The sequence below is a fragment of the Epinephelus lanceolatus genome, chromosome 4 (assembly GCF_041903045.1).
Source record: "Epinephelus lanceolatus isolate andai-2023 chromosome 4, ASM4190304v1, whole genome shotgun sequence".
Taxonomy (NCBI): domain Eukaryota; kingdom Metazoa; phylum Chordata; class Actinopteri; order Perciformes; family Serranidae; genus Epinephelus; species Epinephelus lanceolatus.
The window spans coordinates 20,875,014-20,889,789 of record NC_135737.1 but is presented as its reverse complement, the minus strand read 5'-3'; the positions used below and the strand labels follow the sequence as shown (position 1 = coordinate 20,889,789).

At 37.9% G+C, this 14,776-nt stretch overlaps 2 protein-coding genes across 3 annotated transcripts; one reads left to right on the top strand and one right to left on the bottom strand.

Annotated features, from left to right (window-relative positions):
• The first annotated feature begins 1,479 nt into the window (after window positions 1-1,479).
• On the top strand, window positions 1,480-5,320 carry gmfg (glia maturation factor, gamma). The gene is made up of 8 exons (XM_078167011.1): window positions 1,480-1,497; window positions 1,607-1,837; window positions 2,243-2,339; window positions 4,248-4,297; window positions 4,397-4,448; window positions 4,548-4,628; window positions 4,841-4,914; window positions 5,143-5,320. The coding sequence occupies exons 1-8, from the start codon at window positions 1,495-1,497 to the stop codon at window positions 5,212-5,214; spliced, it is 660 nt and encodes a 219-aa protein (XP_078023137.1). The 5' UTR covers window positions 1,480-1,494; the 3' UTR covers window positions 5,215-5,320.
• Window positions 5,321-5,527: 207 nt separating this feature from the next.
• On the bottom strand, window positions 5,528-12,936 carry paf1 (PAF1 homolog, Paf1/RNA polymerase II complex component). 2 transcript variants are annotated; one of them, XM_033632213.2, is made up of 14 exons: window positions 12,686-12,936; window positions 11,115-11,144; window positions 10,602-10,694; window positions 10,398-10,519; window positions 10,233-10,299; window positions 10,047-10,148; window positions 9,855-9,960; window positions 8,716-8,784; window positions 8,449-8,552; window positions 8,246-8,362; window positions 7,995-8,123; window positions 7,733-7,838; window positions 6,525-6,609; window positions 5,528-6,335 (listed from the first exon to the last, which is right to left on the bottom strand). In XM_033632213.2, exons 1-14 carry the CDS (start codon window positions 12,730-12,732, stop codon window positions 5,899-5,901), a joined length of 1,614 nt encoding a protein of 537 aa, XP_033488104.2. In that variant the 5' UTR covers window positions 12,733-12,936; the 3' UTR covers window positions 5,528-5,898. The 2 variants fall into 2 exon arrangements, with proteins under 2 accessions (XP_033488104.2, XP_033488103.2); XM_033632212.2 differs by having other exon boundaries at window positions 11,115-11,147; window positions 12,686-12,935.
• Window positions 12,937-14,776: the final 1,840 nt, after the last annotated feature.

Genomic DNA, 14,776 nt, shown 5'->3' with positions numbered 1-14,776 from the left:
TCAGCACCAGCGCAAACAATCCTGTGTTTTTTATGTAGGGAATGCTGACTTGGGAAACAAGGAAGTCATTTCAGACACAACCATAGTTGGAAATTATAAACAGATGAGAGAATTTTAGAAAATAGAATAAAGATAAGGACCTCCATAAAGTGGATGCTGTTGAGGGTAAATCAACACCAAAAGATGGAAGAGAAAACTGCTGTTGCATTAGTCTGAGTGGGCTGAGAGCATAATGTCTTTTGGCCATAATCAGCTGTCACAGCAGCTGTTTGCTTTCAGCTGTTAATGGCAGAAGACGCCACAGCACGCACAGAGGTAAATGGAGAAGGACCTGCAGTGACATCCAGTGTTGGGAAGGTTACTTTTGAAATGCAATGGTTACAGATTGCAAGTAGCCCTGTTAAAATAAAACAAGTAATGTTACTATTCTGATTACTTCATCAAAGTAATGTAATGGGAATTCTATTGATTACTTGTTAACTATTTGCCTCCAAGAACACTGCAATCATCTGCTGCTGCTGGTTTACTGGAGGTTTCCAGTAACAGCCAGGAGAAGATGAGGGATGAAGCCTTTGTCAATTACATCCCAAAGCTATAGAACACTACATATATCAGCTATCACTACATATAGCTCACTAAATATTTTTAAAAGAAAGCTAAAAAAGAACCTGTTTACTTTAGCCTTTAACTAGCTCTGCCATTCCCAATGCAGGTCTGAAACTCTTTCTTTTTACACTTATGATTTATAGTTTTACAACTCTATGATTTTATGAATCAGTTAATCCATGTTTTAAACTGTTTTAGATTTCCTTTTATATTAAATTGCCTTGTCTGTTTTATGTCCATTATGTCTATATAATGTGAAGCACTAAGTGTTTATACTGCCCTTATTGAAAAGCACCTCAAGCACTGCACTTTTTGTAATGAAGGTGCCATATAAATAGAGATTATTATTATTGTAAATGTTATTATTAATACTCCTCTAACAAATATTTTAAACTGGACAATAAAGCTAAAAAATGGCTACACCAAAAGAAAAAAAAAAACACCTTTGTAATCATCAGCATTTTGATTAGTAACTGTAATTTAATTATATATTTTTTTCATAGTGACTGCAATTGATTACAATCTTTTTTTAGTAATTACTATGACAAATAACTAGTTACCTCCATAACTAGTTACTAGGGTGGGGCCAGAGCTGCAGCTTGCCTACATTTTCCACCAGCAGAGAGCAGTAATAGTAGTGTTATAATCTGACAGGAGACAGAGACATTTCACTTTTGATGCCTATGATTTACTCCATATATTAAGATACTTTTTCTCACATGAAAAATGTAAACTTACCGTACAGTGTTATTATTAGTTTGAAGGATATGAGGAAACTTTCGAGCTCTACATGTTTCTATTTTATGTTCATGCCTGTATCTTAATAGGAAGTGAAAGTAACCCAAAGGGCACCAATGAAACCACATCGCTGTCTGTGTTAAACAACATATGGTAAAACTGAGCCTCCTACACTTTAAATATTATTAATTTATTAAACACTATCTCCACTGTCACTAACATCCATACGTTTATCATGTATTTCTTCCCTTGATGCATTCAGGGTCTTGTATACAACACTGGGCTGAGCCTGCACACTGCTGTCACACGTTATGTAGTTGAAAACAGGAAGCAGCACTGGTGCTTGCTCCACCAGCGTGCCTGCATTTCCCCTGTCATCTTGAGGAGGCTCTTGACAGTCGGAGAGAAGTTGTCAGTCTGTCGCGAGTTTGTTTCAACAAGAAAGTGTCACCCGGAAGACAGGCAGGCAGAAAAGGAGCACTTTTTGAGGATGGTAGGTGAAACTGATGCAATTGCTCGAAATGTTTTGCTTGTTTTGTTGAATTTTATTGGATGTGATAAAGTGTCATTCATATGTAGGCTATGTGTGTATTTGTTTTTCTTCACTGTGCCATTGCGACACAAGCCGACCATCGCCCGCGCTGTTTCACACAGGAAACTGCATTCTTGCATGTTGCAGCAAAAACCTTTCCTGCCCTCAATATGTCAGAATAGTTATGAATGTTTAATGTATCCACGGAAGGTGGATAGAGACCTCAGCATCTGAACAGATTTCTCTTACCCCCTTTCTTTGTTTCTATTTCTGGCCTGTAGACCAATCCACATAACTTTATCACAAGCCCAGGAGCTGTTATCATGTTTCTTGGTTTTGAGTGATTTTTTTTGTGCCATTTTGCAGACAAGCACTCTGGTTGTGTGTGAGGTGGATGAAAGTCTGAAAACTAAACTGGAAAAGTTTAGGTTTCGAAAAGAGACCACCAATGCTGCCATACTCAGTAGGTATCACACTCTCATTATTAATGTCATAGTTACTTGCATATGTCCACACAAACAATATAACCCCAGTTCCAAAATAGATGGGATGCTGTGTAAGAGGTAAAAAAAGAGAATGTGCAAATCTTTTTTTAACTTCAATCCATTTGAATGCAGTATGACGACAATATATTTAATGCAACACTGAACTGTATTGTTTTTTGTAAATATACACTTATTCTGAATTTGATGTGTGCAACATGTTCCAAAAAAAGTTGGGACAGGGGCAATAAAAGACTGGGAACGCTGTGGAAAACACCAGTTTCAAACATTCCACAGGTAAACAGGTTAATTGGTATCACATGAAAATATCATGACTGGGTTTAAGAGAGGCATCCTCATAAGGTTCAGTTGTCACAAGCAACGATGGTGACTTTTATGAAAAACTGCACGGGCAAATAGGCCAACAGCTTAGGAACATTTCTCAATGACTAGTTGCAGGGAATTCAGGGCTTTCATCAAAACATTCAGAGAATCTGGAGAAATCCTTGCATGTAAAAGGGCAAGGCTGAAAACCAGAATTAAATGGCCGCAACATTTGGCCCCTAAGGTGGCACTGCATTAAAAAACAACATGACTGTTTAAAGCAGTGGTTTCCAACTGGTCCAGCCACAGGGTCCAGATTTCTCCTTAGTCAAAAGTTCAAAGTCCACGCAGTTAAATGCATTCAGCGTCATACTTGTGTTTGGCCATGTTGTTGAGCTAGTTTGCTGTTTCTGTCAAGTAGCTGTCCGCTTTTCACTCAATCTACAGCAGGGAACGGCGCTACAAAATAAAAACTCTGTGTCGGAAATTCACTCTATTAAAGATAAAGTGTGTTTTTTACAAAGCTGACATCTTTGTGTGTCACTTGCGGTCCATTCAAAAGGGACCTGTGCCCCACTTTTGGACCATGACCCACCAGGTGGTAACCACTGGTATAAAGGATATTACTACATGGGCTCGGGAACACTTTGGAAAACCATTGTCAGTAACACTTTCAGACTCTTCCATGCAAAGTGAAAGGTATATTTCTCTGGGCCAAAGCTCATCTGAGATGGACTGACACAAAGTGGGAAAGTGCACTGTGGTCTGATGAGTCCACATTTCAAATTGGATGTGGTGTCCTCTGTACTTAAGAGGAAAAGGGCCATCATTGTTACCAGCACAAAGTTTAAAAAGTCAGCATCTGCATGTGTGTTAGTGCCCATGGCATCATGAGTAACTTGCACATCTGTGAAGGTGCCATGAGTACTGACAGCTACATACAGGTTTTGGAACAACATACGCTGCCATCCAGACAATGTCTTTTGTCTTTTTCAGGGACATTCTTGCTTATTTCAGCAAGACAGTGCCAAGCCACATTCTGCACGTTACAACAGCCTGGCTTCACAGTAAAAGAGTGCAGATACTAAACTGGTCTCCCCACTGTCCAGACCTGTCTCCTATTTAAAATGTGCAGTGCATTATGAAAGACAAACTGCGACAATGGAGACCCCGGACTGTTATGCAACTTAAGTCATGTGTCAAGCACGAATTTCACTTTAAAAATTTCAACAAGTACTGTCCTCACTTCCCAAACACTGAGTAAATAAGAGATGTAACAGAGGTAAACAGGCCACTGTCCCAACGTTTTTGAAACATGTTCAGTTTAAACATTAAATATCTTGTCCTCAAACAGTACTCAATTGGATAAAGGTCAAAAAGACTTGTAAATGATTTCATTCTTTTTATGTATGTTTTGCACAGGGTAAACACCATAGCTGATATAGGTCAGAAAGGATTTACAAATCATTGCATTCTGTTTTTACTAACATTATATGTCCCATCATTTTGGGAATTGGGGTTGTAAATCAGAACTGAAAGCCTTAACAATCATTTTTATTTCTTAGTGAAAATAGACATGGAGAAACATCTTGTCATCCTTGACAAGGAATGTGAGGCAAGTCAAATTTTGTGATTGTTTTTTTTGGGGGGGGGGGGTGGGGATGGGTGTTGGTTCATTCTGTGTTAAAAAAAATCACCCGACTTTTTCTTTTAGGACATCTCACCGGATGATTTGAGAGAGGAACTTCCAGAGCGGCAACCCAGATATCCTTCTTTTACTGTCTTGTGTATACAGCAAAATCCTTAAATTCACTAGTGTTTTAACTCTGAAAAGAAGTTTTAAATTCCTTGACAGTGGCGTACATTCATCGTCTACAGCTACAAATACGTCCATGACGACGGGAGGGTGTCGTACCCTCTCTGTTTCATATTCTCCAGTCCAGCAGGTATGTAACTGCAGTATCTTAAATCAAAGTAATCCTTCTCCTTAGATTTAATTATTGTTCTGCATCAGCTCAGTTGTACAACTTAACAGGGTCTTTTCTGAAATCTTTTTTATTATAATGTATTATAGCGATAAAGGTGGTATTTGTTGGATTTGAATGTTTGGTTAAATTAAAGAACCTCTGTGAAAACAAAGTCAATTTCATTTTAACAGGATGTAAGCCAGACCAACAGATGATGTACGCAGGCAGCAAGAATGAACTGGTCAAAACTGTAGGGCTCACAAAGGTAATTATCTCCAAATTATGATCTGTGTGTTTTATCATTACTCCATTGTGACTTACTGAATGTAAACCAAACCCAAACTAATTTTGAATCGACTAAAGTTGATTGGCAACTTGCTTAGCAGGTTATTCATGCTTATAGATTTGTGATGAGTTATATATCTGAGCTTCTTTCAGTTTTTGTGGTTTCTTATTCACATTTTGAACGTCTTATTCTCTGCTTTACTCTGAGGTCTTTGAAACGAGAAGTGTCGATGAGGTGACAGAAGAATGGCTGAAGCAGCACCTGTCGTTTTTTCGCTGAATACGCGTCTCCAAAGCTGTCAGTTTTTCTTTGTGAAACATGCCTGTGGATTTTTGTTTACAACTGTTGTGCATGATATTTCTATTAAAAGATTTACTGTATGAAAGGAAGTTTTGATTTATCCATTTTGCACTGACAGTCATTTTAGACATGAACAATCTGGACTGAGCATCAGCTACACAATTTTTTAAATAGAGCAGAGACAACAGTCCTGTACTTCTTTGGGGTGATTGTAAAATGATTACATTTATGGGATTACTTAGGTTTCCCTATATCCGTCAAAGAGGGAAAACAATAACTCTGACAACTGCGATTGTTACAAAATGTCACCTGCATTTTAATATCAGTTTCAAAGCCGTAACACAATGACAAATCAAAAGCCGCGGGGAGAAAGACAGTTTCACATGATCCTGTACTGAATATCTGACAGACAGAAACAGAAAATTGGTGTACGAATAGCTACAGGTGCTAGAGTTAAATCTACAATTAAAAACTGCACTGAAAAAAAATGTCCGCGGCATCCTGCACACATATTTTTCTTGATATTTGCGATCATAAGAAACTACATCCCAGGACTGAGCTAATATTGATATTACAGTCAACAACAGGGCAACGCGGCCAAATTTGGTGCTGAACATATAAGTAAGAAAAGTGGCCATCACTATGTTGTCCGGACCACAGGCCTTATTCACTGTCACTGGCATCACTGGAGTCTGAGCCTCTCTCACTTCCACTTCCACTCTGAGCCCGGGTCCCTGAGTGGTCACTGCTGCGGTCGCTGTGTGCCGGAGAGGCGCTGCGACTCCTGCTGCCTCCTCTGTTCCCTCCTTCATCCTCGCTCCCGCTGCCCTCTTCCCCGCTGCTCCTGGCTGAGTTCTTGTTGTTCTCGTTGTCCTCGTCGCTGTCGTCGTCGCTGCCGAAGATCTCTTCCTCGTCTCGCATTTCTCTGGTCCTCTCCTCGCCACTCTCACTCCCGCTGCCGCTCGCCTTCCTCCTCCGCTTCTGTCTGTCCTCGTCCTCTTCGTCCTCCTCTCCTCTTTGTTCCCGGTCTTCGTCTTCCCTCTCAGATTCACTACCAGAATTCTCTGCCTCGCTGCCGCTGCCCTTGTCTTTGTCATCACCTAAAGAAAGCAATTCAGATGTCACAAACAGAAACCGATATAGACCTGTAATCAATGCATCACAGCTACTACTACTACTACTACTACAACTACTACTACTACTACTACTACTACAGTATATCCAGTGGCCACATAAATAAAAATTAAATGATGAAAAGGTGCAGTGGTCGAGAATAAAAGAAAACTGACCAGAGTCCTGCACGTCCTTATCCATGTCCATGTCTTCCTCTTCGTCCTCTGGTTCATGGTTCTCCAGCTGAGCTTTACGGGCTTCCTGAGAGTCACAATGAAAGGGAATCAGTCATCAGTACACGACTACTGTCCAAGACTTCAAGTTCAGGGTTCACGTACATTTTTATGGACAAAATGTCAAAGCTTTTCCATGACTTAAAGGACCCATAATAAATTTTCAATGACCATTCACAACTTAAATCACAAACAGAACTGTATAGTACACTTGACTCCAGATTTTTATAATATTAAAGGTAGTCCATGGAAAGTAGAGCTTCCAGAATAGGGGAATGACAGCCAACAATTTTGTTGTTTTTTTAGAGCACAGTGGCACGCCGACTAACAATTAAACCATAGGCTGCCCAGGTCAATTGCTCAATCTCAATGCAGAACAACTTCAAAGTATTAGTGTGCACAGGTATGGAAACTTTGGCATTTATGACCCTAGATATCAAATCACACTTTCACAACATTGTTTTCTTGCCCACTTGCCTGGCTTTTTTTTTAATTAGATTGAATATTGTAATAAAATTCTTTTCAAACAAAACTCAGTTATCATCTATCTATGAAACATTCGAGCAATATTACATTAACAGCTACAGGAAAGATTTATTTGCCATTATGCCACACAACAAACGTTTCCAAAACCTTAAAGGATTTTATGAATTCCATAACTTTTCCAGGCCTGGAAAGCAGGACTGTTGAAATGTATGACTTTTCCAGTATTTCCATAACTGTGGAAACCCTAAAGCTTGTAGATGATGATATAAATATAACAGTTCCAGTCATTTATTTAGATTAATTGAGCCATGTTGTAAAATATTGTTAATGACAAAACACAGGCACACACTGACGGCATAGCAGTTAATCTAAATATGACTGTGGTTTTAACAAATCACCTCCCTCAATTGCAATCATCAATATTTAATCTAAAACCTATGATACATATCATTTCATATACCTCTGTGGTTTTAAATAAATATAAGGTATAAAATAAATAGTACCTTTTAGTTAAATAACAAAATAATAATAGGTCAGTCAATCAATCTTAATTCCAAGTTCTCCTTCCAACAAAAAGTACTGTCCAATAAGCGGTACAATCACCTAAAAGAGAAGTTCAGTCTAACTAACTTTAAGAACAAGATTAAAGTAACGAGAACACTCACCTGGGCTTCGAGCTCCTTCTCATTCATGTCTCTGTGCTTACACACCAGCACAGCGTTTGTGGTGGACTGTGCTCCAGCCTTGGCTCTCCTCTTGCTCAGACGCACCCTGCAGGATAGAAAACATGCTGTCAGAGGACAAAGCCTAACCGTTTCACATGGAGGTGGTGCCGTTTGTTTTGTGAATTGCTAATTTACACTAAACTTTATAATCTAAAGTCGAGGTACAACAACAAATAAGTCTCTTCTCTGATCAGTGAGTTACCTTGTCTCCAGCTCGTTGTAGTAAACACCATCTCCATCTCTGAAGATGAAGAAGTAGTTCTCCTCGTAACCCTTGCTGGCTTTGTTCTTGACGTTCCAGTTGTACTCCCTTGCTATCTTGTAATCATACCTGAAACACAGAAAATAAAATGCAGCATGACTCCCTGATATACAACTTAAAACAAGCGAAACAAAGCAACAAGGTGATTTTTTTTAAATGGATGATTTCTGTAATGTAATATCTCTACATACAGATCCTCAGGCATGTAATCCATTCCCTCCTCAAAGTCTCTCTTGCGCTTGCGAATTGTTTCTTCATTGGGCAGGAAGTAGGCCACAAACTGATTTCCTTCCTCATCCATCATACCTCTGTATTGAAGAAACAAGGAATTAGTGTTTATGCAAACATGTTACCATTTTAACAGACATTCACGCCATAGATATTTTGTTGATACCTGATCATGGCCTGAGACATCATTTCCACGCCAGCTGGTCCTGACATGTCTTTCGGTGCAGGGTCAGAGTCAAAGATGACCTGGGCACATGGGTTGATCCACATCTGGGGAAACAGAAAACATGTATAAAATATAATTATAAGTGCCAGTATGTAAGAAAAAGTATCTTAAATTGACAAAAACAAGCAACTGGAGCAACAACAGATTGTTTTGAACTCTCTCACAGAGACGCTAAAGGTCAATATGTGGAGTGAAATTACATCTCACCTTGAAGTCTGGGAACACAGGTAGTATCTCCACAGGAGTAACTCTGGGTTTACTGTAGTGCTGTGAAATCTGGAATGAAACAACAACATGTTTACAAACTCTGGCACATTTTATTTTTCAATGGGCCAAAATAGTTTGCATTTTTGGTTCATGTGCTGATTTGCATCTGACCATTACAATCAGTAAGACAGATGGTAGTTATAATAGTTTTCTTCAGCTGTTGCTGTGGATCAGCTCCTGAAGAAAACTATTATAACTACCATCTGTCTTACTTTTTAAAGGAGCAGTGTGTAGGATTTAGGGGGATATACTGGGACAGCTGGAATATAATATAATAAGTATGTATTCTTTGAAGTATAATGACCTGAAAATAAGAATTCTTGTATGTTTATTACCATAGATTGAGCCATTTATATTAACAAAGGGAGCAGGTCCTCATCCACAGACATGGCAATGTTGCACAGCCATGTTTCTACAGTAGCCCAGACAGGACATATTAAACACTGGCTCTACATAGACACTGACATTTTCACATAGGACGCCACAGTTAGCAGCCCTTTCACAATGAAAGTGTTGGAAAAACACTGATTTTTTTCAATGTGAAACTGCTTCATTCAATCTTTTTACTAGTCTAAATAACCTATAACCTTGTTTGTTTATTTTGGAGAGGAGGAGACCTCTGCAGATAATTTCAATCATGGTAAAAACCTCCTGAATGTCTGGATCAGTAATGAGGTGAGCGCGCATTGAATTATCAGAGGAAAGAGGTAAATGCACATTAGGAGGTGCAGGGCTAGTGGCCTGTCTGCAACAAGCTGAACAGCATAGGAGATACACTGAACTGTCATGTTAAACTTCTTTATTCAATTATTTTACTGGTTTTTATAATCTGGTCCATTTGTTTTGGAGTGGAGGAGACCTCTGCCAATAATTTTGCTCCCAGTAAAAGCCACCTGAACAATGGATACTGGAGAAATCCTAAACAGGAGAAGTTTCATCTGTTTGCAATCTGCAATCCTCACCACCAGATGCCAATAAACCCCCCTAAGTCTTACCTACTGTTTCCTGAATTTACTTGAAATATATAAAAAAGCTGTTAAACAAAAAAGATTTGGGCAGGCACGTTATCACTCACTCACCGATTTCTGCGCATCCTCAAATGTTTTCTCAATAGCAGAGATCTGGCTGTCTCTGTCCTTGTAGATTTCTTCTTCTGTGAACTGCTGTTTGACAGATACACCGATCCTAAACACAAAACATGTCTAGATTATACACACACAAAATCATCTACCATTAGGTCACTACAAAGAGAACACATTTGGCAAACTTACTTAACTTCCACTTTCTCATTGGAAACGCCATATCTGTTGAACTCTGTAGAAATATATTCTGTCTTTCTCATCCACGGGACCACTTTGGCGTGCTGCTGTGACCTTGTAGGGCAAAAGAGAATGTTTAAACAGAAACTCTTCACATGAATCCATAACAACATAAAGCTGCCTCTTACGCAGCCTTACCGCTTTGAACTGGATGGAGCCTGGATGTCCTCTTCCAACAGTTTTTCATCAGCAGGATCCAACAGTACTGACAATATAAAAGATATGTTCAGTCTACAAAGACATTTGTTAAAACAGGGCAGTCACTGAAAAAACTGTGACATGTAACTGCAACTGGATGCTTACTGTTGGGGTCAATACGGTAGGTGTCTGGGTTGATGAGATCGATGGTGACCCCGAGGTCGGGCTCAGTCAGGAGCTCGTGCTTGTGCTGCTTCTCTAGAGAAGTGGCTTTATACTGTACAAACCTGCCACAACAGAAAAACAAATGTCAAGCTGTGCCCATGTTCACTGGTGTGTACTCAAAGGATGGAGAGGCTGGATGTTTACCTGTGCTGGTCAAATGGATATGTGATGAATTTGGGGTCAAAAGGGATGTCAGGCAGGCTGTTGCAGTACTTCACTCGACAGACCACCCCTGACCTGAAATGGGCAAGAAAGTACAGGACATTCACAGTTTTGCATACCTCTGTGATACTTTTAAAGAGGCACAGTCAGAGTGTACAGAATTGTACCACCCCGATTCCCAAAAGCTGGGGCATTGTGTAAAAAGTCAATAAAAATAGAATGCAATGATTTGTAAATGCTTGACTGTAGATCCTAAGACTGTCTGTTGGAAGAATGGGCCAAAATCCCATCGGAACACTGAGAGACATAGGTTCCTTCATGTAGGAAGCTTACACATTTCAGTTTGCATGTTCAGTACTAGCTGCTCTAGAAACACTGTAGAATACTGAAAGGATTTATAAATCAATGCATCCTGTTTTTGTTTATGTTTTACACAGCATTCCAACCTTTTTTGAATTGGGGTTGTAAACATTTAACAGTGCTAAATCCACTTACCTCTCTGGAACAGTCCTGTGAGAGGACGGCCTACTGAAAGAGAAAACAGACATTTGTCAGACTGTGATATGTTTACGTGAAAGCCCACTGATAGTGTCCAACTGTGGTATTCACTGCTCTGTTTAAGCTTCTCTAATATTCATAAGACATCAACTCCATCAGATGTCTTACTGAGCTGACATCTATGCTGGTGAAGGTGACAGAACTCAGTTCTCTTTAATAATTGACTAACCTAAATATGTTGTCACATTTTTGTATTGCAATATTAAATTTTAATACAATGTCACATCCCTTGTTGTCACTGATGGTCTGTTGAATTCCAGCAGAGCAAAATAGGTCTTTCACAGTTATTGTTTTAATGTTGTTGGTCAGTTTTGTCACAGAGTCTCACAACTTCATTTTTTTAATGTTTTCTATGTCATAGCTGATTTCTATAAAAATCTAAAACATCAAAAAGAGTAAATTATTTTTTTTTAATGTTTGTGTACTGCTTTCTATTTTATTAGAGATCAGCTCTGTCATAAAGAAGTCACTTCTGTCAGATGGATTAAATATATATATATATATATATATACACATATATATATATACATATATACACACATATACATATATATACATATATATGTATATGTATAGTCATTAAATAAATGTTCATCCCGATAAATGAAGTGAGTTTAAGACAACAACAAAATTCGGTGGTACATCTAATTTGTGGTCTTTGTGTTCTAAATAACAGTCAAATTACATTATTAACAGAAAATGTAAGTGGACAACATTATAATGGTATTTATTTCTTGAATATACAAATTTAAACTGCAATTATACAGCTAAATTAATCAAATAATCCTGTATTTGATTAAAAAAAATTATTCATGTTTTATAATACAATAGCCTACCAAGACTGTGTGCCCAACACAGTCAACAAAATTTAGCTGCAGAAAATAATATTTAAGAAAATAAATAAATCACTGGGAGGTTGGCCCAATAAAGGGATGTACAGTGGTAGTAAAGACTTTCTTTTTTCTTTTGATTCTATGGGAAGTAGCTAAACTACTGTAAGAGACTTTTATATTGACAAATAAAGAATATAAAGATAAATAAATAAACGAATAAATAAAAGATGCATACGTTTGTTTGTTTTTTTCACAGTTCTCAAAAATGAGTGCGTTACTTGGTTACAGGCTAACCTCGGTCATCCTGAACAACGGTTAGCTAACATTAACACAATGTTAGTCAGTTTATTAGTCTCTATATTTAGCTAAAGTTACTACAACTAGCTGGATAGACTAAATTATCTTATCTTACATAGTCAATGAACGCTAACGGTGGTAATTTCAGTGCGCTAAGATACCTTAGCAAGCAGGTTGGCATAAATTAACTTGGCACTTGCTTATATTTAGCTAGCTAACTACCTAGCATTGTTAGCTAACGTTGTACAAAACTGACAAGTGAGCCTCTTGTAGACGCTTTGGCATTAACTCTATAACATTAACGTTGACATAAACTGTACAGTGTAGACAGCAGCTAGTTTAACCACACTATAAAGACCTTATTTTTTAAAAACTTACCTGTGGCCGTCCTCTCGTTGAGACTGTGTCTGTATCGTTGGAGCCATATTTGTGCCAAACTGCTCGCAACTGAAAGCAAAGTTATTTGCTTGCACAAATAATCAACAAAAATACGCCCGATGACGGCCTGAATCCTCGGCCCAGGTAAAACTGTAAACAACTCTTAAATGTAACTTTAATCACAATGTGTACGGCATTTTTATTTCTACCCGGGAGGACAGTATAATGACCCGGTGGTGTATCAGAGCCACAGCTCAGAGGAGCAGGATCTTTATTATGGGCGACCCCTGCTGCCCTGGCATGGGAGGTATTATGTGTAATTTTTAATGTGTCACGCTCAGCAAAACCTTGCACGGAAAAGTGTTTACGTGTATTTATAATATTGTTACAAAACATCAGGGACATTATTTGTCTCAGTAACAACATACGAATAAAACAATCTGCTGGTTTTGTTCAAAAACAAACCCTAACTGAGATAAAGAGGGAGTATTGTCAGACCAATAATCTCACAGGTTTGCAAATAGATTTATATTTTAAAACTAAAATTTCACTTTTATTTTTTTCTGGATATAACATTAACATAATGCTTTGAGAGAGGATTTCTACCATGGGGTATGCTTTCTCCAGTATTTGCCTGTCTTTAGACACACACACACACACACACACACACACACACACACACACACACATTACATGTTATTCCTCACTGACAAAAATAAATAAACAAATAAATCTTAACATTAGGTCCCTTTCCAGGGTCCTATCTGTGATCCTCAACAGCAGATGGAGCTATTGCAGCTGCCTCTGAGGTGGCTCAGTAATCACAAGGGTATAATATCTCAGTCATATAACTGGACTGTTTCCAAGATTAATTATGAACCTTAAGATGAAATAACATTGCCAGTTTATTTACTGTAGGTGATGGGTTTTAATTGAAGAACATAAAATTGTTGATTAATATATGAACTCAAATCATCTTTCTGCTGTGTTCTCATACTCGTGTCTAACCACAAGTACATGGCTCCACCACCTCCAGTATTCAAAAATCTCCTTGTTTAAACTTGTGGCATCAAACATTTAGTTAAATTTTCTTTATAAAGCCAAATATCACAAATCACAATTTGCCTCAGACCGCAGACCTCAGCTCCCACCAAAAACCCCTTAAATGGGGAAAATAACACGAGACAAAATATCTGAAAATTGTTAATAATATTCATATACCTAACCTATAAAAGATTAACTGCAATCTGGTATTTACAACAAATGTATCACCACACAGGACACACCTCTTCATATGGGATTTTAGGCCTTTTTCCATTTTATATGAATATTTTTTGGTGTCACATTTGAGTCACAAGGTCACATTACATGAATGTTACTAAGGAAAAAGATCCTGCATTTTCCAGTTTGATATAAAATAGAAAAAGCACCAAGACCCCATATGTAGAGGTGTGTTCTGTGTGTCCAGTCTAGTGATACATTTTGGTTTTTAATTTGAATCACTTGGTCACATTATATTGAGGTTGTTGAGGGGAAATAAACATTATTATTAACATTATAATCATAAAAATCTTGAGAAAATATAGAAGAAGCACTAAAATGTGTGGTCTGTGGTGATACATTTTGGTATTAAATGTTAGTGCCTGGGTATCTATTGAAAAAACTGACATTACTCTCTATTAATATTTATGTCAAATAAATACAGATAATTGTGCTATAGGCTACATGTAACCATTCTAGCAACATTCTTAAATGATATCTTTTGTTTCACTGATATTTGCAAGCATATTTGAAGCTATTAAAATTCAATTTTATGTTGTAAATCTAGTTTATGTTATAATATTTTATGTAAGAGTAAGCTAGTAACTGATCATCCCTATGTCAGCCACCCACCAGTTTTACCAAGGTCCAGTCTGGCCTCTCTGCATTTCCATGGGAGTAGCATCAGTATTATATTCTGTATGACACAATATGTCATGCAATGCCATACTATAGCAACCGAGTCCACATATGACAAAAAAAGTAAATGAAAACACGAGGCAAGTTATACTAAAATTACTTTATTACAGCTGATTTTCTGTTCAATATCCC

Excerpts from the sequence above, each read along its gene's own strand:
- paf1 (XM_033632212.2), bottom strand. The coding sequence starts at position 12,732 with ATGGCTCCAACGATACAGACACAGTCTCAACGAGAGGACGGCCACAG. Across the intron at positions 8,553-8,715 it reads CTGTGTTCCCAGACTTCAAG|ATGTGGATCAACCCATGTGC; the intron begins GTGAGATGTAAT and ends CTGTTTCCCCAG. Across the intron at positions 8,124-8,245 it reads GATTACATGCCTGAGGATCT|GTATGATTACAAGATAGCAA; the intron begins GTATGTAGAGAT and ends TCTGTGTTTCAG.
- gmfg (XM_078167011.1), top strand. Across the intron at positions 1,838-2,242 it reads AGGAGCACTTTTTGAGGATG|ACAAGCACTCTGGTTGTGTG; the intron begins GTAGGTGAAACT and ends GCCATTTTGCAG. Across the intron at positions 2,340-4,247 it reads CACCAATGCTGCCATACTCA|TGAAAATAGACATGGAGAAA; the intron begins GTAGGTATCACA and ends TTTATTTCTTAG.